Source organism: Vicugna pacos, chromosome 25 (genome assembly GCF_048564905.1).
Source record: "Vicugna pacos chromosome 25, VicPac4, whole genome shotgun sequence".
Classification (NCBI taxonomy): domain Eukaryota; kingdom Metazoa; phylum Chordata; class Mammalia; order Artiodactyla; family Camelidae; genus Vicugna; species Vicugna pacos.
This window is the reverse complement of record NC_133011.1, coordinates 27,627,219-27,653,421: the sequence shown is the minus strand read 5'-3', so window position 1 is coordinate 27,653,421 and position 26,203 is coordinate 27,627,219. Positions and strand designations below refer to the sequence as shown.

The window sequence follows — 26,203 nt, the reverse complement described above, 5'->3', positions numbered from 1 at the left end:
ATAAACTCAAATATAGAATTAAAGGCAATGAGTTTTGTCATTTCCATGATTTCAGAAACAGACTGGCAACGGTGAATATGTTGGACTAATGTATAAGGGGGCAACAGTCACAGACCATACTCCCCTACTTCTCGCCATCAGTAAGGGAATTTCTACAGCACTAAGGAGAAGGCCCATTTAGGAGATCAAATTTGGATGACTTGGAGTGTTGGAAGCAAACCCTTACTTCAGGCTCCATAATAGATACTTATGTCTGCATACCTTCTGACTGGCTATCAAGCAGCTAAGGCGTGAGTTCCCTCCCACATTTGTGAATACATGCATTAACATGAATTTCTCCATTCCACTGTGGGGAAATAAAACATAAGCCTCTAAATATAGGACAGAAATAGACTCACAGACAGAGAATACAGACTTGTGGTTACCGGGGGGTGGAGTGTGGGAAGGGATAGACTGCGATTTCAAAATTGTAGAATAGATAAACAAGATTACACTGTACAGCACAGGGAAATATACACAAAATGTTATGATAACTCACAGAGAAAAAAATGTGACAATGAGTGTGTATATGTCCATGAATGACTGAAAAATTGTGCTGAACACTGGAATTTGACACGACATTGTAAAATGATTATAAATCAATAAAAAATGTTAAATAAATAAATAAATAAATAAATAAACAAAACATAAGCCCCTACTTTGAGTAGGAAAAAAAAATGAATACAGGAAAAAGTCTTTTCTTAATTAAAAAGAAGCCTATCAAGCCAATCAGCTGTAAATAAGAACATTTGACTTATTCAGGTGCTGAATCTTTTGTGCTGCCAAGAAAAACAGAACATTTACTTCTTCTGGAGCTAAACAAAGAAACTATTTGCTGATTAACCAAAGTGAGGCAAAGGCTTCAAATAGGATTAAATTTGACTATGTTAAATTCTCCACTGTTAAGTGACAAATCTCTCTTGTTTTCCTAATTTTCAATCCAAGGAGACTGATTCTTGCCAATTTTTTAGTAATGGAGTCCATCCTAACCCACCTAGTCTGAACATCTGTGCTCCTGTAGACATCAAGGTCTGCGGGACAGGTTTCATGTCACTGTGGGCAGTCATGAAACACAGCATAGGGCTGGTGACAGGACATCAACTGTGCCAGTTGTTAATCTCTTCAGATGCAAATTAACTACAACTGAACTTCTATTTTGTTCTTTCCTGACTTAAACTAAATCCCTTATTTCATGAACAACAACAAAAAATTCAGAAGGCTGAACCAAATAAAAGTGTTTTCAATAGTCTACAAACTTGAAACACAATATAGTCTTGTGTTTTTATAATACCTTATTCCTCAGGGTCCCTGAGGCTGGTCATAAAGAATCCACAAGGTGGAAAGTTTGGGGCTGTATTGCTACTGAAAATGTGTGGAGGACACTAAATAATGGAGATGGCTGAACATAAAACATGCCATCACTAGACTAGCCAATCTTTAGACTCTGCCTTCAAAACTCTATCCCATTTCCACTCTATACTGAAATTCCTCTTGGAGAAGAGAAACGCCAAAGCACGTTTCCTATACTCTTACAGGAAATACACCTGTCAAGAATGATGATCTTGAAAGAACTTTTTGTGATATTTAATACCAGACGTGTGTGCCTACTGAGCACTCAGCAAGCGGTTCGTGTGACCAAGGAACTCAATTTTAAACTTCACCTCCTCTTAGTTAATATAAATTTAAACTTAAAATACCCACATGTGGCTAGTGGCTATTATACTTGACAGTGCAGTTCTGGATACTACAAAACTTAATTTTCAACAAACAAAAAAGCATTTGGAAAAAATTAGTCTTTTCTTCCTTAAGACCTAACCAAATAGCCAGGGAATGACACTATCTGTTCAAAAAGAATCTTTCTCCGGGTAAGTCCCGGAGGCCAGTAAGCATCTATTGCCACTCCATCAGGCAAGGAAGTAAGGAAACTTAATGGCAATCCAGCTTCAGTCCCCCAGGACTTCTCTTCATGTGTTCCTTTGAAGTCTTTCCTAGCTTACCTTAAATTAAAAATCATTCCTCTTCTTCTCCAGCACTGGCAGTATCTCTCACTGGGCAGATCCAATGACCTCGTGATCGGGGTCTTCCCATCCTCTAAGCTGGGGGGTTGATTTTTCCCCAAATGTTCTGGCAAACAAACCAAAGAAACTTTGTAATACCATCATCAGTGAACACCTTAATTATAATGGTCCAGTAAGAAAAGATAAGAAAAGAAAAGAAAAAAACAAAACAGACTTTGGGACTCAGGAAGGAGATGAACTGGGGACTGAAAATGAAGAGATGAGGGCCATCTCCCCAGAACAGTTTTTCCAAGTCCATTCATGAGGAAAATTGTCAACTTCAGGAGACTCAGAAGATTTTTCTATGTGAATTTTCTGATGCTGACTGAGGTAGGCACTTCTGCTGAAGCATTTCTCACAGTCGGCACATTTGTAAGGTTTTTCTCCTATATGGGTCCGCCGGTGCCTGATGAGGTTAAAGCTCTGGCTGAAGCACTCCCCACAATCAGGACACTTATACGGTTTCTCTCCTGTGTGCGTCCTTTGGTGAATCACCAGGGTGGAACTCTGACTGAAAGTTTTCCAACACTCAGAACATCTGTAAGGTTTTTCTCCTGTGTGTGTTCTCTGATGTCTAATGAGATGGGAGCTGAGGCCAAAACTCTTTCCACATTCGCAACATTTATATGGCTTCTCTCCTGGCTGGGGTCTGCATTCTTCTATCACATTGCAGTTTGGACTCAAACTTTCTTCATATTCAGAACTTTCATAGGATTTCTCTCCTGTGTGTGTTTTCCGGTGTGCAATGAGGTTGGAACTTCGACTGAAATTCTTCCCGCACTCTGTGCACTGATAGGGTTTTTCTCCTGTATGTATTCTCTGATGCTTCATTAGAGTAGAATTACAACCAAAGCTTCTTCCACACTCAGGGCATTTGTAGGGCTTCTCGCCTGTGTGTGTCCGCTGATGGCGGATCAGACTAGAACTCTGACTAAAACTCTTCCCACAATCGGGACACTTGTAAGGTTTTTCTCCAGTGTGGGTCCTCTGATGTTCTACTAGGACATAACTGTGGCGGAAGCATTTCCCACAAACTGGACATTCATACGGTTTTTCACCTGTATGTGACCTGTGATGCTGAATAAGGTGAGAGCTGCTGCTGAAACTCTTCCCACACTCAGGACATTTATAGGGTTTCTCTCCCGTGTGAGTTCTTTCGTGGATAATAAGATGGGAGGTGTTGCTGAAGCTTTTCCCACATCCGCCGCACTGGTAGGGCTTCTCCCCTGTGTGTGTTCTCAGATGCTGAATCAGGTGAGAGCTGCTACTGAAGCACTTCCCACACTCAGAACATTTATAAGGCTTTTCTCCTGAGTGGGTCCTCTGATGAGTACGCAAATGAGAACTATTACTGAAGCTTTTCCAACACTCAGAACATTTGTAGGGTTTGTCCCGGAAGGATGCATTCTGCTGGACAGAGGCCCTGGTGTGTTCTCCTGAGTCCCATCCCCGGTGATTAGGTTCTTCCTCCTCTTTTCCTGTAGAATTTTCCTGATTCTCTGAGTTGCCAAGATGATTCTCACAGGAATCATCACACTCAATCTCACCTTCTTGGGACCATGTCAATGGCATTTCTTTTGTGTCTTTATGCTTACAATATTGTGGGCAGTCACTTTTAGACCACTTTGAGGCTCTCTCTTTAAGTTTATCTGCCTTAGAGTTATTATGTTGAACAGTTTCCAAATTATTCTTACTTTCACCTCCTGCAAGAATAAACAAACACTCTAAACACATTCCCCAGTCTCTGCCAGGGGAAAGAAATTCTGAATTTCAGTTGAAGAGAAAATAACAAACTCAAATCTCATAAGCTATTTTATATTTTTAAAGTTTTAAAAGCTAGTTTTACTTCTTTTTCTCTCTGTGTTCATCAGAAGCAGGTGAATTTTTCTGTACTTATAACAACACTAATGAAGTATCTGAGTAATTGTCAGCAATTGCCAAGGGAGGTATCAGTCTAAAAATAAGTTCATCAAATTTTATTCTAGTTTTTTTTTAAGTAGGGAAGAAAGTGAATAGAGGTGAAAACTAGACAAAACCTTAGATAAAACCTGAGCAAACACAGAAATAACAATGATACCCACTACTTGAGAACAGTAGCTTTGCATATAGTGTATTAATAATCCTAAAAACATGTGAGACAGATATTATCATTCACATTTCTTAAAGATAAGACAACTGAAGCTGTAAGTTAACATAGCTTGTAAATGACACAGCAGGGAATCAAGTTAAAGTTTGTCTCATTCTAATTCCTTGTTCTTTCCACACATTCTATAGCACATCTTGTGATGAATTTTCAAAGGATTTGGATCTTCTTGATCCCTCACCTGTAAAAATGCTTTTCATACTCTCCCTCTCCGTGAAGCCATCAGAATCTGAGACCAACAATTTTTGCTCTTGCTCCATCACAATGGTCACAGCCAGGTTAGGGATCAGAAATCCTGCAGAAGGAAAACAGGTTATGTTTGGAGGCATTTGTTAAAATTTGGTTTTCTTCCTTCCTTCCCAACCATTGCAACATAACAATTCTAAGCACATAATATTCTGGGGAGCATACTGAAATAAGAAACACAGACTTTAAAAGTCCTGTTAGAAAAAAAAAAAATCTTATCTCAGACACAAGTGTTTAGAATTAAGGGTTAAGCCAATTTACCTTTCCTAAGGAAATGATTAAAAAACTAAATGCTCACATTAAAGTCTGAAGATCAAGCTTCAGAAATAGAATGAATACTAATACTCACTGTCCACCTGGAACTTAGAAACACTTTTAATTGAAAAAAAGGCACCAATACTAAGACTTTAAGGAATCAATATGCAAGTATAAGAAGCAGCTAAAAAGAACTCCGTTTAGTGTAGAAAGAATAACTGGGTCCTTGACAGAAGGATGAAACCTCTGAAGTCAATTTCAAAAGAAAGTCAGGATTTATATAACTCTTAACAAGAAACTAGGACAAAGCAGGGCTAGAGTAATTATGGCCAATTATCTCTAAATATAAAAAGGAGGCTAACAAGGGAACTCCTTCCTAAACTTTTATTCTCTACCATAATCCCAATATCCCTTTCAGTCTGAACTTTATTTTCTGGACCCAACTACAATCCCTGACCTACTTTATGGGACTGGAAATGTTATCTTTCACTGAAAGGTGGTTATATATGGACTTGGCATCCATTTGGGGATATAAAGAATAGCATAGTTCAGGAAAAAATGAGAGCTTAAAAGAAGGATATACAAAGGCACACACAGAAAACAAAAGATGGCGTACTTATAATTTTCATCCTGTTACTGTCTATAATGTGCCCACGCAGTAAACTAAACACATAACATTTCTCATTTAATTCTCACAATAGCCCTCAGAAGTGTATAAACAATAACCAGCATGTTATAGATTAACGAAACAGGCAATAAGGAACTTTCCCAAAGTTCACAAGCAGAATGTGGTAGATCAGGATTCAGTCCCAAGCCTGTTTGGACACGACTTTCACACCCTTATTTAACAGTGAACTAGAGCAGGAAGCAGAGCTGGGGGTAACTCCAACCTGCAAATGATCAGGTCCTTTCTTCTGGAGTGTATTGACTGGAGTTTTAGAAAATCAATTAATATCCCTAGACCTTATATAAAGGGAGCTGGCATTCCCTAAGAATTCTCAGGCTAAATGAAACTCGTCTAAATTACAAAAATTCCCAGTGTTTGAGGGGGAAGGGAATATACCTGAAAGCAAAAAGAGAAAAAAGAAAAGAGTAAAGCTGTTCAAATGGAGTAATACGCTTTGCTCTCTGAGTTACACATTTCTATCAAAGTCTTTACAAAAGAAGCAAGAGTCTAGGTAACAGATACCTGTGATACCATTTTCCCTGCTAAGAAACTATTAACTTTGGTAACAAAGGAATCCTCAGGAACACTGGCTAAGCAACATGGTAGCAAACTCAAGGCCATAAATGGTATTAAAAGACTGTCCTTAAGCTGTTCCTCCACAGAGAAGGGCTGTTTTCACTGTCCTACAGCAAAAAGGTGATTAGGATGGGACGGTGCTTGGATTAAAAAGACTTCCTAAGAAAATGCACTGCCTGAAGTTTAGCTCTAAGAAGTGCTAGCAGGGAGCGCAGGCTGGGTGCACTGCGGGGTGAAGTTCCAGGAGAGCAGACCGTCTCCAGTCGACACGGTCCTTCCGGGGACCCCACAGGAGAGGGTGGCGCGGCGGCCGGTGCGGCGAGATGCTGGGCCTTCGCACCTGCCGGCAGCGGCACCCCTCTCCTGAACGTACTCTGCAGGCTGGGAGGTGCAGCTTCCGTTCCTCCGGCCCGCAGCCCTCAGCTCCCTTCCCCCCGAGAAGGAACTCACTGTTCTGGGGGCTACACACAAGGCGCCCCGCACCCCCAGCAGGCCCAGCTGTCCCGGAATTAGGAGACCCCTCTCCTGTTGACCCTACCAACCCCCGATCCTCAACTCCCAAACCCGGGAGACAGAAACAGGAAGTCACCCTATCGTCCCCAGCGGGCTTTGCGGGAGCCTCTCTAGGAAACAGCGACGGCCAGCTCTCGTTGGTTTTAACCCTTAGGATCGCGGACAAGAAGGAGCGCGCTGGTGGATTTCCTTTCCGTGTGCCATCTGTCGTTTGCCGACTCTGATACTCATTCCTCACATTTGTCAGGCCGCTTATAATAGAGGGCTAATTGGAGCTTATACTTTTCCTTGCCATCAAGGCATCAACTTCTCTTGTGATGCCTGCTCTTCGAACCCAGACTCCATGCTGCGAGGAAGCCCAGATCACTAGGAGAAGCCACTTGAAGCTATTCTGGCTTGAGGGAGAAAGCCTTTAAATGACTTCAGCTCCAACCAACAACACACCGCAACCACATGAGACCCCATGTGAGAACCCCCTAGAGGACTCCAGTTACCCCACACACACACCCCGAACCATGAAAGAAAATCATAAAATAACTATGTTTACTTGAAGCTCCTAGGTTTTGGAATGAATTTGTTACGCAGCCATGGACAATCAACGGTGGCTCGCACTTGAATTCTTTTCTGCGCGAAGCCAAGGACCCACACTTGGCAGGGCACGTTGTCCCAGGGGCTCAGCGGAGACCTGGGACTCAGCCCTCCTCAAGCCCCACATCGTTTTCCTGCATGATAAGGACCTTGAGGAGATTGTCAGTGAGGGATTAAAGGAAAGTGAGGGTAAGTGGAAGAAGGAGGAAAGAGGTCCTTGTCACACAGTGGCAGAGATTTGGCAACACTGTGTTGTCTTCTGTGCCAACGTGGAAAATAAGAAGTATACCTACTGAACTCAATAATCTTGGCCAGGAGTCAACAAACACGTTCTGTAAAGGGACAGAGAGTAATTATTTCATGCTTGTGGGGCATATCATCTCTGTTACAGCTACTCAGCTCTGCCATAATTGCACAAAGGCAGCTATCTGCCAAATTAGCAAATAGGCATGTTCCAGTAATATTTTACTTACAACATATGGACAGCCTACTCATCAGTAGTATTTTGCTGATACCTTTTCCAACCTAAGAGATTTCAAGATAGTTATTAAAAGTGCCACATGGCTTCTTTTCACTGCCTATGATAAAATGCAGGAGAAGAGTGAGAAGATAGAGAACCAGCCCTTGAATATATAGGAGCTAGAAACTGCTGCATTTGAAAAAAAAATTTTTTTTTCTCATCCTACCTCTCCAGATGGCAAACATGCTAAAATTAAGAAATAGCTTCTGGGAAAAGTTCAAATATCCGGGGCTTCTAGGGAAACATGGTCTAAATAAGGGTCAGCAAATCACAAAAGGCCTTTTACAGATCTTAAGGGTTTGTCTTGAAGAGCTTCTCTGTTGAACAATCAAATACCAAAGAGTCTTAAGGGCCTTGACCCTAAGCAATCACACAGAGGCCAAGGCAGAAACGGGTTTAGCTCATGAAGATTGCTGAGTGTCACTTTTGTTTAACAGAATGAGTTATATATTGACCTAACAAAGGCCTCAAGATTTCTGAAATGTCTTGCTGGGACTGAGAGGCACAGAGACAGCACAACTTGATAAGAGGGCTTGGGAATCCCCAAATTTTACTGGCAGGAAACAGGCTATTAAAACTACTAAGCCACAAACATGGGCTACTGTTGACAGGAACCAGAATATGACACCCCAAAATGTGCCCCTTTGACATAAAAATTATTTTGAGCTGAAGGCAGTTAAGAAGCAGAGAACAGGAGGAAGGGTATAGCTTAGTGGTAGAGTGCATGCATAGCATGCATGAGGTCCTGGGTCAATCCCCAGTACTTCCTCTGAAAATAAATAAATAAATCCCTCCCCCCCATTTTTAAAAAAATAATAATATGAATAAATAAAGTAAATTTTTAAAAAATAAAATTATACCATGATCTGATGTGAAGAAAAAAATAAAGCAGCAGAGAACACAGAAAAAGCTCTCTCACTGCCCTCTTCCTTTTCTACCTAAAGGCAGAATATCAATGCTCCTTTGCTGGAGATGACTCAGCACCAGATGAATCTACAAACAAACATTACTCCATTAGGTCCCTGCCATATATTTACTTTCCCAAGGTTTGCTGCCCTTGGAAGCCTAAACCATCTTCCTTTGTCTTATCATTTCTCTACTGATTCATTGTTCTTTGTTGAAGATGCTATATAAGCCAGAGAGCTAAGCTACCTTTTTGAGTTACTCTTTGCCTGAGTCTCTCCCATGCATGTATGAGATTATGCATTAATAACTCTTCTTTGTTTTTCTTTTCTTAATCTGTTTTTTGTTGCTGTTTTTGTTGTTCTGGAGACCCCAACTGAGAACTTAGAAGGGGAGAAGAAAAATTATTTTTTCCCTCTCTTACATTAGCAAAAAGATAATATCTAAATTTTAGGACATTTCTGGCCTTAAGGAAGAATTAGGCTTAGATGAGGTCATGAGAATGGGGCCGTCATGATGGGATTAGTGCCCTTACGAGAAGAGACACCAAAGACCAATCTGCTTCTTTCTCTTTCTCTTTCTCTCTCCACGCCAGCTGAGGACACAATCAGAAGGCAGCCATCTGCAACCAGAGAAGACAGCTCTCACCAGAACCCGACCACGCTGGCCCCCAATCTCAGGCTTTCAGCCTCCAGAACCGTAACGAAATAGATTTCTATTGTTAAAGCCACTCAGTATATGATATTTGATTATGGTATTTTGTTTCTTGAGCTGACTAATACAGTTCTGATCTGATCATATGATCAGAATGGCTCACATTGAATTGACCATTGTCAGGTTCTTGCCTTTGTAGGGATATTTGCATTTTAAAAGAGAAGGGGGTCAAATGATCACTGATTGGCAGTTGGTGCAAAGCTCTGTGGTGAGAAGCAGTGTAATGTTCTAATCAGCAAATTCATGGCCTTACATACAAGATTTGTAACTCTTAACTAAGAAATTGAACTTCTCTAAGCCTCAATAACTCGGGGGCAGTGATACCCATCTTCCAGAGTTCTGCGGGTCATTTTTATTCCTTTTAGTGGTGGGCTTTCTGGTGCTTTCAGCAGATCTTTGGCTCCTTTTCTTCTCTTCATCATCCTCCCCCACCCTTCTCCCTGCGTTGTTTGGCCTTGGGATAGGTACAGAAAATGGCGACTGAAACAGTCACTGCTCCCAATACCTGTGCCCCTGACTCAGCACCTCCAAGGTGGAGCCAGGTAGACTGTGAAGGAAAAGCTGGGCTGGGCCTACTCGTAACTCTAAGTTTAACAAGTGTTGGTTTACTGATCTGAGTTCTGCTGGGCTAATGTGTAAATCTAAGTTAATAAGTGTTGATTTGCTGATTCCGTTCTCATGATTTTTTTGCTAGCCAGCTGGATTTTCAGAGATACATATCTGGCCTTGGAATGTCGGTTTGCTGCCTCCCCGCCTCTACTTTTGTGATGATGCTGCTAAAGCTGTTCCATGCCCGTTGGCCAAATACCCCAAGTTTGTAATTAACCCTATAAAACCTCATGCACACTTCTTTGAGGTGCTTAGAGCTTCGGAGCAGAAGCCCCTCTGAGCCCGCCGGCATAATAAATCTTGAGTACTCCAACCCTCCGAGTGGTGCTTGTTTCTTGGCTGGCCTGTCGTTTCCATAACAAGAGTAGAGACTTCGCTTAGGGAAAGAGTATGAGCTGGCACAGAGCACCAAAGATATCAGAAACCCAAAAACCATAGATCCCCAATACAGAGGATTGCTTTATTGAAATAGATACCAAGGAAATTGCAACGTCTTTTCTGAAGGTGGGTGGGAGGGCTGAGTATATGGGCTGTGGGGGGAAAGAAATGTCTGTATGGATTTGATTCTGGTGTTACAGCAAGTCAAAGCGCTCAACAGAGCAGAGCCTAGATTGTGCCTCTGCTATTAGCTCCGATGGCTCTTTCCCTAGTCACATTAGTTGCTCAAGATTCTAAACCGTGACAGCAGGTGGCACCAGAGGCAGCTGTTTGGTGAAACTGCCACAAAATAGAAATTACGCTGCAGAGTAATCCATCCGTGTATAATCGCAAAGAGTCTTGATGCAAACATAAAAGTAATACTTGTATCAATTAGATTTAACAAAAATAAACCTGAGTGTAATCAAGGATTATGGAATTAATTACTGGAGAGAGAGGAGGAGAGACTATTGTTCTGGGTGCAGAACAGCCAGTCTTCAGAATATTAAGGGTCATGTCTCCTCTTTGGCCAAAGGTTTTCTCTAAGGTGAGTTGTGTCCAATGTTATCTTGGCACCCACCCTACTGCAAGCCCATTTCCCCTAGAAGACAAAAGATCAAGATTAAGCAGGCCACATTCCTGGCGATGGAAGAGAATTCCAGTTGGTAGGGCCAGATCTATTTCTTGGAGCCACAAAGCTGTATAAAGCAGAAATTTGCAAAATTGGTCTCAAATTATGCAGGAACCCAGAAGAGGAGGACACCATTTGGAAATGTGAGGTGTGAGTACACATTGTAAAGCCTGGTCTATGGCTGTGAGCCCTGAGTTCATTTCTAAATACACCAAATGCTGGAAAGCAGAGTGGTTACCAGTCAGGACTGGGAAAGCAGCAAAATTTCTTCAGGACATCGTTCCACTTGCTCTTTCCAACACCAGCGCCCTACCTCCAACTCTGCACCTGCCCTCCAATTTCAGACTGACCTACTATTAGTGAGCTCCTACCGGGTGTTACCTCACTCGGCCTCTGTATTTTACCTTTTGTCCCTTCCCCCATCCCTGTAGGGGCTGAGATACTCAAGGATCAGGTTGAAGAGCATCTGGGGATCACAGACCCCGAGTTGGCTGGAGGAAAGAAGGTGAAGAGGAGGTATATTCAATCAGTGCCTTCCATGGCCCAGGCTCTCTCACCTCAGCCTCACAGCCATCCTGTATGATGTAGGAATTAGTATTCCAGTTTTTTGCATGTTGAGGAAACTGACACAAAGAGCTTCAGAAACGTACAAAGCCTCTAGAAGGTAGAGGGAGTGAAGACCCTCAACAAAATCAAATTCATGAACCCATTACTTTTCCTGTATTTTCTTCTGCAGTGAATGCCATCCCCAGGTAACAAGTTGCCCCGGGCACCGTATTTGACTATTCATTTTCCCTTAACCCATAACCAACCAGTGACTAAATTCTGCTGATCCCACCTTCTAAATAACTCTCAAATGTGTCCCCTCCCCAGCTCTCCCGCTGTCACTTTCCTAGGCCAGTGCACCATTTCTCATTGGCCTGTAGCTCTGTCTCCAGGTTGGATCAAGAGTTGTGTGGACAGGGGGAGGAGGCTGACGAAGAGTGAAGAGCAGCAGAATGAGCCTTATGTTTTAATTGCCTTTTAACAATATTAAACCAAATGGTAGCATATATGGAGTGTTCATATTCCTATGCTTGGCACTGTAACTACTCAACACGTGGGGCTAGTGTTAAAACGGAAATCACAAATCAAAGACATCCTGATTAACACATTTAATATCTTACCTGCAGCTCCATTGGAGGGGTCATGCCTTGTCTCCTTCTATCTAGAATTTCTCTTTTAATTCCCCTGAGACTCTTCCTTCCCCTAAACTCCTCATTAAATCCTTTTTACTTTAGATCTCAGAACAGAATGCTGTTCGTTTTTATGATACTGTTTGTCCAAAAAATGTACTCAATGTAGGGATACAATATATAAATAACACTGTAAGTCTATCTACCTGTGTTTTATAGTAGATTAATTTAGGGCTGGCAAACTCTGAAAGAGGGTTGATATTATCAGCTTTACCTAGTTATATAAGTCATGCATTGCATTTCTATTGGAGTTGGTTAAGAAAACGCTTTTCTCAGAAAACTATCTCACCTGTCATCAGAAAGTGTCACCCAAGATTGGCAGACAAACAGACATTTGTAACTATGTAAAGTAGATGTGGAAATATTTTGAATATTGTAGAGCATTGGAACTCCTCTAAGGAGTCTAGAAAACATTTGAGAATATGTGGAGTATACTTGGTTATCTTTCGTTGGGCAAGTGCTGTGAACTGAAATGTGTCCCCTCAAATTTCATATGTTGAAATCCTAATCCTTCAAAGTGACTGTATTTGGAAACAGGGCTGTAAGGAAGTAATCTGGGTTAAATGAGGTCATAAAGGTGGGGCCTTAATCCAATAGGACTGATGTCCTGATAAGAGGAAGGAACAACCACAAGGGATGCAAGTGCATAATGAAAAGGCCACGTACAAGCCAAGGAGAGGAGCCTCGCAGATATCAAACCTGTTAACACCTTTGTCCTGGATTTACAGACTCCAGAATGATGAGAAACACATTTCTGATATTTAAGCCATCCAGCTGGTGTTATTTCATTACGGCAGCCCTAGCAAACTAAGACAGCAAGGAACAGGAATATTAAGTGCCCTACCAAATGCAGGATGGCATATTCTACACCCCTCCAAAACTGTCCTGCCCCAAACGCCAACAGCATCCCCTTCAGAAACACCAATCTGATCCCAGCTTTTCATCTTATAGAGGACTCCATTAGATGCAACTTGGAGGCAAGGTGACAAGTCTTCTTTACCACTGTCCCGTCAGGAGCTGGCATAGTGCAGCGTCTGGCACTCAACAGCAACTTCGCAATTGTGAGGGTGTGATAGCTTTAAAATTATTCACGTGGTTGTGCATTTCACTTTTTTTTCTCAGTTCACCTGAGCCGTTCATCTGCTTGGAGGGGTAGCACAGCTCATTACTGAGGGGCTGCAAAGAGACAGACTGGGGTGATATTTAGCTTTTGACATTCAAAAATAAGATTTTGCTGCAAGACAATAATTAGATTCTTTGCCAAGCTCTCCTCTTGAGGGAGGATTATTTAAAGTCTTTTAGCATTATCCAGGGCCTGCTCTGGGGCTCAAAGAGTTCTTCCTATGGGAGTTCCAGATAGAAGATGCAGCCCTTTGGCTGAAGTGGACGAGTTTTAGTTTGAAAAGAGTAACACTGGAAGGGGGGAACCCTTACCCTCTCCTCCCTTCCCTGGCCACCCTGTCTAAAAATTGCACCCCTATCCTTTATGGTTTCCTGACATTCGGTTTTGTACTTGTTTCCTTGTTTATGGTCTTCCTCTTTGACTAGAATGTCAACTGCATGAAGCAGTTCTTTGTCTGTTTAATTACTGCTATATTTCCAGCGTCGGAATCAGTACCTGGCAGCTCAATAAATATTTATTGAATGAATGAGGTTTTCTTTTCTCTTCATCTCTCTTTCACATCTAAAGGAGGAGGAAATGAAGAAATAATTCAATTTGAGAGGATATCTTTAAAGCTTTTGAATTCATTCACTGGATTTGTCTACTTGTAGAGGAAATCCTAAGAACTGACTTCATAAAATCACATCCTGAAAGATGTAAGGACAGGAGCATCTCCGACTTATTGCTCATTGTTCCGCTCTCCACGTTTGCTTCCTTTGTGTTCCTTTGCAAAGTTCATAGTGTGACAAATGACATCTCTAATGGCACTGGGCCACTAATTGTTCAGAAAGTGCACAAATAAAATAAAACTGATGCACTGGGTGCTTGCTCGTTTCTGGCAAGCAAACCTGGGGATATTTTCCAAGAACAATGACCCTTTCTCAGTAGTGGAAACTAATGGGTCCTGAGTGTTAGTGGAGCTGCTCAGACAAGCATGTCAGATCCCTGAAGGAAGTCATACCTCCTCATCCATCATCTCCGTAGGAAGCGCATATGAGTGAAAAGAAGGCAGAATATTCTGTGCTGGAAAACACTTCTTTCGGGAAATCCTGTGTATTCAGAGCACCAGCTTTTTGCAGTGTTGGGACTTTTCTTTGCCACAAAAGAATAAATGTCCTAGGAAACATCAAGCCAAGTGACCAGGAAGGTGCATTTTCACAAAGGGTTGTGGCCATGAAGTTCTTTGTTAGTGTCCAGAAAGATCAATCTTATTCCTTTGGGATGAATTACATGGAGACTCTTTATCAGGGTGGGAGAGGGAAGGAGGGAGGGGAAATCCACAAAGGGCGTGGCACTTTACAGTGTGACATCTGCATAATGTTAAGTTCATGTGCCAACCAGGTCATTTATCACCTCTGACAGTCCCTATTCTAAACTGGATTCTCTCATCTGCATAAAGGAGAAATCTCCTAGGAAGCTATTGAATAAGAGGATTATCTGTATTGTCATCATAAAAAGAACTTTTGTCTGTCTAATGGTGCAAAACTGATCAAGTGCTTTCAGACCAATACGCCACTTATTCCTCACCACCAGACTGTGAAGAGAACAGATCAGGAACCATGTCCATAGTGCAGACAGGAAAACTGAGGTTCTGAGAGGGGAAGTGAGTTGCCTAAGCCCATGGTCTTGACCCTCCAGCCCCCACTCTTTGTGTGTCTTGCACTATATTCAGATGCAGCACCCCACAGTGGTTCATAAATAGAGTAACCTTATGATTAATCACCCAAACCAGTACACTTTGGAAAGTGAAAGAGGCTCTATGAATAATTATTCTGAGACAATAACTGGAAACCAGGACTGTCTCGGGAATACTCGGGTGAACGGAGACCTTAATCACAGGGAAACAGCAGAGGGGACAGGTGCTCTGCACACTGCCCTGCTCATCTTTTTTCCTTTGGCAGGAGACATACATCTTCGTCTCGTTCTTTGAAAGTAAGGGCCTTTTCAGTTCTGAGCAACACAGTTCAATAAACAGACCAGGTTGGGTCAAGGAATCAGGATCCAGTTCTCTTTTTGTTTTGTGCAACTGTGTCTGATCAGTTTGTACCCCAAAGCTCAAGGAAGATGACCAGTCCTTGGAATATGTAATCAATAAGAGAGGAAGGAAAAATGATGTGGCTTCTGCAGAACAGAAATTAAGAGGCTGTGAGAATGGTCAGAAAAAACAGCCTGGACAATGTACGGTCTGACAGCTGGCCAGCAAGCAGCTTGGGTACCATCAGTGTCTGTGTCCTTCTGCTGGGAAAGGCGGCTTCTATCATGTGGATAAGGCCATGAGGCTTCTGGCTGGCTAGATCATTTGTTTACTGGTCACCATTAATATCGCAGTGGTCACTGCAATATCAGTTATGGCAAAACTTGCTTCTGGATACAGTTACTGATGCAAAAGTGCACGGTAACAATGATTACTAATTATAGTCCTAACAACACATTACCTTTGCAGAATGCTTTTATAATTTTTAATGTTTTTTTTTAACCACTGGAATAAGTTCATATCTGTAAAGTGCTTAAAACAGTGCCTGGCACATAATAAGTACCCTGTAAGTATTTTCTATTATTATTGTTGCTATTATTTTGCTTGATTCTCACAAATACTCTACCAAATAGGTTGGCCAGATATGACAGAGAAGAAAATTTAAGCATGGATTGGCTAAGTTTATTTTCCATTGTTACCTAGCCTGTTTCAATAGCATGACCCTGGTCAGAGTTCTCTGGGTTCTGCTGAGAACAATGTCTTCAGTCCTATGATCTCATAATTTCAGCTTATTAAGTGTAGACTCTGAAATCATACCCCATTGGGTTAACGGAAGCAGGTGCCTTAACTGAAGTCCTTGAGTGTGTCTTACAGAACAGCAGAAAGGAAACAGCTTGTTAAAAACCTCTCTGCTTGTAACCTGCCTTTACCAACTAAGCCTGCTTTAGTTGTTTTTTCCTTTCTTAAATTGCATACCCCTCAAGCTTCATGCAGCCTAGGTAATACATCACCAGACTTCTTAACTACCCTTTTAGATAAGGCCTCTGACGTATGGGCCACTATAGTAACGGGGCAGGGGGAGGCTCAAGCTATTTTCCAGGAAACTGGAGTCAGCTTCTGCACAATTCAAGCCATCCAAGACTGATTGGGACCACCGACCCCAGAACTGGGTCTGTGCAGTTGTCCAATGAATGACTTTTTGATGTCAAAGGGCCCAAAACTCCACCCTTAGATCAGGCAGAGTGCCTCCATTTTTGAACATGTATGCCACAAAGAAGCATGTAACCCAGGTATGTCTGCACAGAACACCAGTTACCTTTTTTTCTCTACCTCCAAACCCCTTTCCCCATGCCTAAGACCACCCTGCTTCTTTGTCCCATAAATACCTCAAGCCCCTCATCTTCGGGGAGGCAGATATGAGACTTGTTCCTCTGTCTCCTTGCCTGGCTGCCTTGCGAATAAACTCTTTCTCTGCTGTAAACCTCAATGTCTCAGTATTTGGCTGGCTGCCAGACAAGACAGGGCAAAGGAGCCTGGTTTGTTAACAACTCCCTCCTGTGTCACAAGGTAACATACTCTGGAAACACTTAGATATTTGGAAAAATGAAGTAAGTTTGCCTGCCCCTGAAAGCTCATGGGCACCCTAAGGCTACAATGTGACAGGGTGATGGGTGGTGTCACTGTGTGCTGGGCCTGTCTAACTTGTTCTCCACCACCAGTGCAGCTAAAGCAATGCCCCATCACCTTTTTGAGACCACTCTATATAGCTGTGTTTGCAAAGGAAGCCAAAGGCATCTGTCAGAGTACATTTTTGCTGCATTTCCAAAAAAAGAAAAAAGAAAAAAAAGCTCAATGGGCTAGGAAAGAATTGTCCTCTCTCAGTCACACAGCAGGGCATTGCTTTGTCTTGCTGATTGCTGACTTCTATCAGGGTCCAACGCTGAAAGTGGAGAAATGAAATCAATACAAAAGCAAGTTGAAGTTGTTTCTGGGGTATATGTAGACAGTTTGCCAAAATCATGTCTTTAAAGTAAAAGAAAAATCAAAGGGAAAGGCCACCTTTCATTAAGCATAAAGGCTCACTGTTAGTTCACCCACTGAGGAAGGTCAGATCTGAGTAGGGATAAGCAACATAGTGGGCCAGCCCAAGGTCAAAGCTATTTTAGAATTAGACATGGAAACCAGACTGGTGGGTGCTTGTGTTTGATTCTGATGAATTTACAGGACTGGTGATATATTGCTGTGGACTTCTCTAGAAAGGCCCAGTCCTTGGACCTAGAGGTGAATCTTTGCTGGTGTATTAGTCAGGGTTCTCCAGAGAAACAGAACCAATAATATATATATTAAAATATGTATATATGTATATATATATATATATATGTATATATATATGTATTCCTTATAATAAATCCCCCCCCCCAATCTATCTACCTACCTACCTACCTACCTATCTCCTATTCATTCTGGAGGCTGACAAGACCCAAGATCTGCAGACTGATCCAGCAAGCTGAAGACCCAGAAGAGCCAATGGTTTAATCCCAGTCTCAGTCCAAAGGCCTAAAACCTAGGAAGAGCCAATGTTTCAGTTTGGGTCCAAGACAGGGAAACCATCAATTTCCTAGTTCAAGGCTGTCAGGTAGGAGAATTCTCTCTTACTCAGGTGAGGGTCAGCCTTTTTGTTCTAGTCAGGCCTTCAACTGATTGGATGAGGCCCACCCACATTCTAGAGGACAATCTGCTTCACTCTGTCTACTGACTTAAATGTGAACCTCATCCAAAATTACTCTCATGGAAACATCCAGAATAATCTTGACCAAATATCTAGGCATCCCATGGCCCAGCCGACACATAAAATTAACTATCACAGCTTGTATCAAAGGTGCACCAGAAATTACAAAGAGAGTCATCTGGGAACTGCTGTAAACAGAAATTGATGATATTGATATACACACACAGTGAGACATGCAGGTACCCAAGGCCTCTCTGTGGAGTGCTGGAACTCAGGAGCTACGTAAGGGAAAGAAAGCCCGCACGTCAGCCCACCAAGGGGAGCTGGCCCTGCCGGGGAACTGCTGGTGTTCCTGGTATGAGAGCTCTTCCTCAATCTGGTTGTTCAGAAATCACAACTTTAAAATGGGGTATGGTTACTGCTCAAATAATCAGAAAATCTGAGAAAAGAAATTACAACCAGAATTCCGTCAATAAATAGGTATTATTTCCTCATTGTTTCTTCCATTTTTTTTATTCACTTGTATATGAGTTGTAGTCACATTACTTATGGAAAATTGTGTCATATGTTGAGTATGTATTATACTTGGCCAAAGGCAGATTTTTCCCCCGGTAACGTTTGGCAAAGTGTGGAGACATTTTTAGTTGTCAAAACTAAGCAGTGGGGGTACGCAGCTGGCCCCCTGGTAGAGGCTAGGGAAGCTGGTAAACATCCTGCAACGCACGGGACAAATCCGTGTCCCCCAAAAAGAACTATCTGATCCAAAATGTTGACAAACTGTTACACTTTTTAGAACTAATTTTACTGCATATACAGTGTTCAATATTACTACATTGTCTTTGAACGAATTTAGTCTATGTGCTAGGTTGTTAGCACATTGTGAGTACTGAATGAAACTCATTAGTGAATGCATAATATCCCATTGAGTTAATATGAAGAAATCTCCTTAACTATCCCCCTAGAATTGGACACTAAGAGATTTTGCTACCAAAAATTACACTGCAATGAACATTATGAAAATATCTTAATTTGAAACATTTCTTTCAGATTAATTCCCAGTTGTGAAGTCAAAGGTCTACTTGCAGAAAAGGAGACTGGTAATGTTTTGTGATTAATAGCGCATATTTTGGGTACGTAGTACATGAGAGCAGGAACTTGTCTTATTTAATGTTTTAATCTCTAAAACTTAATGCAGTGCTTTGCATACACTATAGCTCAGTAAGTGTTCATTTAATATTAATATTTATCATGTTAAGGAAGCATTCCTCAAGATCCAGTTTTTAAGAAAACTAAATTAAAAAAAATTAGGATGATCATATTTTTCTCCTTCGACCTATGAAACATACTTATTAACCAATTTTCTAGTGTTATATTATCCTTGTATTCTTGAAATTAATCCTACTTGATCATAAGTATTATTCTTTATATATATTGATTGATTTGAGCTGTTAATATTTCACCTAAGTTTTATTCCCTAAAGAGATCAGTTTATAATTTTATCTTTTTTGCAGCCTTCTCTTAGACATGTACAAAGGGAGAGGTATGGGGGCAAAATGTCTACGTAGTTAGAGTGGGGAAGTCAGAGAAGGAGGCAGAAGAGAAAAATCACAAGCAGAGATAAATCAATCCGGGGGGGAAAGGCAATAAACCACAGCTTCAACACATGGCCTCACTTTTTTGGTGTCTTTAAGCTCCTTTAAGGGGATTATTTAAAAAGAGCATAGAGTTAGTTGTTTAAAAAAAAGCATGATGCCAGACTAACACAAAACTCTCTAAGTAATCCAGAAGGAACCCTACTTCACGATGACACCTGCACCCCAGTGTTCACAGCAGCACTATTTACGATAGCCAAGACATGGAAACAGCCTAAATGTCCATCAACAGATGACTGGATAAAGAAGAAGTGGTATATTTATACAATGGAATACTACTCAGCCATAAAAACGACAACATAACGCCATTTGCAGCAACATGGATGCTCCTGGAGAATGTCATTCTAAGTGAAGTAAGCCAGAAAGAGAAAGAAAAATACCATATGAGATCGCTCATAAGTGGAATCTAAAAACAAACAAACAAAAAACATAAATACAAACCAGAAACAGACTCATAGACATAGAATACAAACTTGTGGTTGCCAAGGGGGCAGGGGGTGGGAAGGGACAGACTGGGATTTCAAAATGTAGAATAGATAAACAAGATTATACTGTATAGCACAGAGAAATAAATACAAGATCTTGTGGTAGCTCACAGAGAAAAAATGTGACAATGAATATATGTATGTTCATGTATGGCTGAAGTGCTCTACACTGGAATTTGACACAGCATTGTGAAATGACTATAACTCAATAAAAAAAAGTTAAAAAAAACTCTCTGAAAATGGATAAACAAATAAATAACCTTTCTTCCTGGGAGAATTTATTCAATGTGCCCCCATACATCAATTATTCAATAAATAGTAAGCATCTGCTGTATCCAACCATTGTGTTAGATGCTATGGATATCATGGTGTGTCGTGTATTCTGTCTAGCTGATACAGCCATATCTTGGGAGGTACACAAGGTAATGAGTGCCAGGGGAAAAGTAAATGGTTTCTTTAATTACAACTTCAATATATGCTTAATGCGAAAAAAAAAAAAGAGAGAGAGAGAGAAACATCAAGAAGCTTACATACATATATCCATACTTTAATTACTGTTCAAATATAACTGCTGTTCTTGTATATAAACGTGTAACAAACCCAAAACATAGTGGTTAAAACAATTGATTATTATTTTTCAGAGTTCTGGGCCCGATGGGCTCAGCAGGGCAGTGGTTACTTGGTGCCCCTCAGAGGGTGGCAGTCAGAGGACATCTTTGTCTACACAATCCTTCCATGTGACTAGCCTGGGCTTCCTCACAGCATGGAGGGTTCAGGGTTCTCACTTTTTTCATAGCACTTGGCTTCCCCCAGAGCAAGCATTCTGAGAGACACGGGCAGAAGTTGCCAGATTCCTTAGGACCCAGCCTCAGAAGTCACACCGCCTGACTTCCGCACTATTCCATTGATCAAAGCAGCCACAAGTCAGGACACATTCAAGGGAGCAGAGGAAGAGGCTGCAACTCTGGCTCGTGTGTCTAGGGGAGAAGGAATCCAGGGAGGTCAGCCATGTTGGAGGCAAGCTACCTCAATGCTTGTCTTTGTCAGTTTGACTTTTCAACAATTTTTCTACATAGTCAAAAATTAAGCATGAAAATCAGGAAGTTAACATCACTAGTTACTAGTATCCTATCCTCAGAACTCTACTCAGGTTGTATCAGTGATGCCAACAAAAGAATCCGGTTCAGAATCACACACTGCGTCTGGCTGTCTCAGCTGAGACCCGCAAGATGAGAAGGCGTCACCCCTGTAGACAGGGGCAGTGTGCTAGGGAAAAGGACTAACCAGTACAAAGCTTCTGAGGTGGGCGGACTTGGAGGTGTTCCAAGCACAGCAAGAGGGCCAGGCTAGGCTGGGGCTCAGGCTGAAGAGGAGAGAGGTAAAGAGGAGGCTAGGAGAGCAGAGCCCAGATTGCAGGGGACCTGGAGGCCCAGGTAAAGGAGCCCAGAGCTTGCTCTAAACTCAGGGAAGCCAGGGGAGAGTCTTCGGCAGAGGGAGTGAGACATTCTGATTTGTATGCTGAAATCGCAGGGTGGGAGTCAGGCCAGGAGAGTGACTGTGGGTGAGCCCCACCTTCAGAGCTGAGTGCTGGTCCAAGGCAGCTTCCAATCAGCATTTGCAAGGGAGCCAGGGGCTAATGACCAGGGGCCATGTCTGTAAGAGAAGTGCGGAATTTTTCACTTCCCTATGTTTGCTGTGTTTGTAACCTCCTGTTCTATAAAATCCTTAAGCTGGGGGTCAGGATCCTTGAGGGATGGAGGAGGAGGCAGCTCGCCAAGGAGAAGAAAAGCAGCCAGGGTCCCAGGGCCAGCAGCAAAAAAAAAAAAAAAAAAAAGGCGTGGGAGTGGGGAGGATCACCGCCAGGGGGAGGGGGGTGGAAACACCAGAATCAGCAGGTTTGAGCTTGAGAATCTGAAAGGAGAGGAAAAGGGAGCTTTTACATCTAATTATACCTATTTAGTTGTAGGAGCAGCCCCTTTTATCATAGCGTTTTATAGCTCAGCTCTCCCAACAGTACCAAATTGCACTGCCGCATTAACACCTCTACATCACTTACCAATGTCTGACTCACTCTTTGCTTCTTTTGGGCAGTGGGACCCGACACGGACAGCGGGTTTTATGGCAACCGGGAGCCAGCTCGAGGAACTGAAGATGCCACGCTGCAAAACAGGGGGGAGAAAGATTTTATCCTAAGAGACTGCAAAAACTTTTGGATGCAGAGGGACCAGCTGACAAGCAGGTCAAGCAATCCAGGCCCCCAACTGCCGATGATTTGGGTCAGTTGTTGTAAAAAGGAAACCAGTCTGAATGCAGGAGAAAGGGCAGGTCCGAGACATTTCTTAATTTCCCTCCTGGCCTTTCTACCTGGACTGTGGCTATTGCTCTGCATCATTTGAAGGGACTTTTTTTTTTCGCCCCCCATCTCCATGTTCATGAGTGTTGTGCTCAGTGTGGGATAGTTACTCAGCGAAGATTATGAAATAATTCTTCAGGAAAGAAATAGGTCAGAGAGCTAACTGGGTGAACAAAAATAGGTCATGGGCGTGAAAATAGGCTGCTGGCCAAGCTCCGGAGCCCGCAGGCAGCCGCCTGCTAGGACCCTGGGCAGCACCCAGCCTCCCTGTCCAGGTTCACATCCACTCCTGCCCTGAGCCTGTCCTGGAGCAACTGTGCAGAAAATTGCTGCTTCTCATCTCCTTGGGAAAGTAATATCTTTCTATTGTTCAGCCACCTGAAAAGGTGGGATTCCACTTCAGCATTCAAATCCTGGCTTGCTAGCTCTGTGACATTGGTGGTCACTGATTTTTTTTTTTTTTTGGAATCTCAGTTTTCTCATCTGTAGAACAGAAGTTGATAATACCTACCTAGGATTTTTGAGCATTCAATTAGAGAATTAGGGGACTGAGTACCTAGGTACTCAACTGATGCTACTTTGCACATAAAAGATGATGATAACACGTGACAGCCAGCTTTGCCACTCTGCAACTTTGCCACTTGGGCAAGCTATTTAATACTTACGTGCCTTAGTTTCTTCCTCAGTGATGTGGGAATGATCATAATAGAACCTATCTCATAGGCTTTTAGGAGGTTTAAATGAATTAATAAATGGAAAAGTGCTGAGAACAGGGTCCAGCACACAGTCAGTGTACTAAGTTTTCTTCTTCCTGTGCCCAGAGTGTGCTGGATCCTTAGCATCCACGTTGGAATTTCCCCATGTTTCTAAGAGCAGAATCACTTGAAAAATGTTCGGGTAGAAACAAGTCATGGAATTTCCTTTCTTAGAATTATCTTTTGCATTTGTATTTCTGTTTCCTCGGAAAAACACTGTTGTAATCAGAATGAAGTCACTGGATATTTAAGTTGAATAAGCTTTATTAGAACAGATGTGTATTAGGCCACCAGCCATACTGTCCACACTGTCTTACGGTTCACCATCCCATCCCCCCCGCCACTTCCCAGTCTGTAGCCTGACTCCTACAGCTTCTAAGGGAGGGTGGTGTTCACTGGTGAGGCACTGACCCCCTACCCAGCTGCCAGTCAGGGGAGAAGGTCCAACCACAGTGGACGTAGCCTGTGAGAGGGGTCAAGACTGAACCAGAGAGAGACAGGTTTCAGTAGGGGGCAGTCTATGAGCGGCTTTGTAGGAAGGGCTTCCTAATCCATTGGCAACTTGGTGGAGCTGTCCTAGAAAAGAGGCAAAGTCTGAGGATCTTAATGCAAAGTTTAGGTGAAGGTGTCAAACCATGGAGAACACCTCGGCATTTCACTGCTAGGGTACATTGTCTTGTATATGTTCTGTCAACAGCATTCCTCAGAGGAAGGGAGTGGTTGAACCCACAGGTGCTGGCTGTGAACTAGAACAAAGCTCCAGAGAAGAAAAAAGTGCTGAAAGTTGATCATTTGGGGCAGGAAGGAAAAAAAATGGGATGAATGGCTACTTCTCCTTCCCCTGGAAACAGCCAACAGTGTTGTATGGGTCATGGCTTGGAAGGCAGGTGCCAGGGAAGAAAAGTTCCTGACAACTCTGAAGGACTTTCATGACACAGAAGGTGACGGCTGACATGCCCTGACAGCTTCAGGTCAGGTTCTTCATGGCAGATTCTGGAGAAATGCTACTGTCAGAGCTGGAGGAGGAGCAAGAAGAAAAGTCTCCTAAAAAAACCCTTTCAATTTGCATATTTTGACTCCCAGACTATGGTCCAGCCATGTTGATGAGCTCAGGGTCACAGCAAACAGGCTAAATGTGACCATGGGTTTGGAGATGGAAAAGGGGATTCAAGAAATGGATCTCTCTGCACTAGCCTGCATCCAATCAGGAGTGTGAAGGTCTGCTCATCTTGGCCAAACTTGGGAAGGGCCATTCTAGTTCCAGAGTTCCAAATGGCATCAATGCCATGTGAATAGTGTAGTCAAGGTTTGATCAAGATCTTTCTCATTCTATCGAGACTGTTCTCTGAACAATGATGCTCTACTGTTCCCATGGAACCATGCAGAAAACTGCAAGGAGCGAAAGAAGGAGGAACCATCGTGGTATCTTCTTGGAGAATACTTGGGCCAAGAGCTGTTGCCTGAACCTGCCTTTCTCCCACACACAGGGGCACAGTGGGTGAGAGGGTCAGCTGTATTTAAGAGATCAGGGACAGGGCAGACAGCTATTGGGTCATGTCTCCTGTTGAGTCTTAGTGGTTAGTCAACAGACATTGCTAACTGATGGAGTCACAAATAGAACTAGAGATGATGTTTTAAGAAGTGCAGAGTTGGGTAGTGGGAGCTAGAATATTATATAAGATAATCCTACATGATTATTTGGATAGCAGTGGAATTGATGAAATCAGAACCCACAGTGGTGTCCATGTGGGATTTATTAGTGCATGGTTCTGTCCTGAGGAATCTGTGCTCCATTTTGAACTTACAGTATCCATTCCTCCTTTCATCCATCCAGCCAGTCATCAAAGATTCATTTGTTACTTACGATGTGCCAGGCACTCTGGATTCTGGAGTTGAAAGATAGTTCAAAAATAGTACTTGCTCAAGGAACTTAGTGTCCCCAAGAATTGATAGATATTTCCAAGACAGTGGCATAATTGCTTAAATCCGTTGGCTTTGGGTAAGTTATGCTCCAATAACAAATGGGCCTCCAAATTTTGGTGATTGACAACAGTGAGGGTTTATCACATTGCTTGATCTTTATAGGTTGTCTGAAACTCTGCTCCGATCTTCACTAGGGGACCCAGCTAGTAGAAGCAGCCTATATCTAGCATATGCTGATCTCATGACAGAGGGGAAAAAAAGAGTGGAAATAAGAGAGGGGCTCTTCAAAGCTTCTGCTGGTAGCTGGCATATTAACTCTATTCAAATTTCATTGGCTGAAGCAAGTCACGTGACCAGGTGTGACATCAGCAAGGCAACCTTGGGCAGTTGACAGTTAACAGTTGACAGTTAACAGTTGGAAGAGAAAAATACACTCCTCCATAGTGCTATACCAGAGTTAAACAGCAGGTTCAGACAGCAAACAAGCATCAACATTTGGGAGCTCCTCCTGGTTCTCTTATTGATACATTTAAATTGAAACCACGGGTTTTTGTTTTCTTTTTCCTGTCCAGCCTTTAAAGACAACGTTGGCCAGAACTAATATAGTGGAGAGGAGGTATTGGAATTCATGTTATTTATTCAGTGTTCCTGTTTTAGCAAATGGGGAAGCAGCTTTCATGACCACCCTAGGTGGTACCCAGATGTTGCTATCAGTTGGGGCTATTTTTAAAGAAAAGCCATTAGGCTTAAAAGTTAGATACACCTGGGTTAGAGTGCTACCCTGCTACTTACTAGCTGTGAGATTTGGAGAAGTCATTTTGCCTCTCCAAGTTTCACTTCATCTATCTGTAAAATGAGCATAGTTGTGAGAAAGGGGAATCAGCTGTAAACAGTGAAGCACTATTCAAATGTTTGGCCTTTGTAAAAACGTGATGGAAAATTTCATCAGGAGTGGGCAGTTCTGTTCTTTTCCATTGCTGTGGGAAGCTGGCGCACAGAATAAGAAAGTTTACTGACAGCAGCCAAGATGTGCTAAAGCTGATAATTATCTGCGTGA

At 42.4% G+C, this 26,203-nt stretch overlaps 1 protein-coding gene and 1 long non-coding RNA gene across 10 annotated transcripts; one reads left to right on the top strand and one right to left on the bottom strand.

The window, feature by feature from the left end:
- Positions 1 to 357: 357 nt before the first annotated feature.
- ZNF572 (zinc finger protein 572) lies at positions 358 to 25,456 on the bottom strand. 8 transcript variants are annotated; one of them, XM_072949693.1, is made up of 4 exons: positions 25,088 to 25,456; positions 22,172 to 22,274; positions 4,421 to 4,534; positions 358 to 3,799 (listed from the first exon to the last, which is right to left on the bottom strand). In XM_072949693.1, exons 3-4 carry the CDS (start codon positions 4,497 to 4,499, stop codon positions 2,280 to 2,282), a joined length of 1,599 nt encoding a protein of 532 aa, XP_072805794.1. In that variant the 5' UTR covers positions 4,500 to 4,534; positions 22,172 to 22,274; positions 25,088 to 25,456; the 3' UTR covers positions 358 to 2,279. The 8 variants fall into 8 exon arrangements, 4 of the variants coding, with proteins under 4 accessions (XP_072805794.1, XP_072805793.1, XP_072805795.1 ...); XM_072949692.1 differs by lacking the exon at positions 25,088 to 25,456 and adding an exon at positions 23,134 to 25,068; XR_012064212.1 differs by lacking the exons at positions 358 to 3,799; positions 4,421 to 4,534 and adding exons at positions 20,642 to 21,092; positions 21,688 to 21,768.
- On the top strand, positions 6,683 to 10,143 carry LOC140689307 (uncharacterized). Of its 2 annotated transcripts, none has more exons than XR_012064216.1 (2): positions 6,683 to 7,273; positions 9,103 to 10,143. It is a non-coding gene; the product is annotated as an uncharacterized lncRNA (long non-coding RNA). The 2 variants fall into 2 exon arrangements; XR_012064217.1 differs by lacking the exon at positions 6,683 to 7,273 and adding an exon at positions 8,726 to 8,795.
- Positions 25,457 to 26,203: the final 747 nt, after the last annotated feature.

Bases quoted from the DNA above. Each gene is read 5' to 3' on its own strand.
- ZNF572 (XM_072949692.1), bottom strand. From the start codon at position 23,310: ATGCTAAGGATCCAGCACACTCTGGGCACAGGAAGAAGAAAACTTAGT. The intron at 22,275-23,133 runs GTAAGTATTAAA...CCTGTTTTGCAG, and splicing joins TGAGGAAGAAACTAAGGCAC to CGTGGCATCTTCAGTTCCTC. The intron at 4,535-22,171 runs GTAAGTGATGTA...TTCCTTCTGCAG, and splicing joins AAAGAGTGAGTCAGACATTG to GATTTCTGATCCCTAACCTG.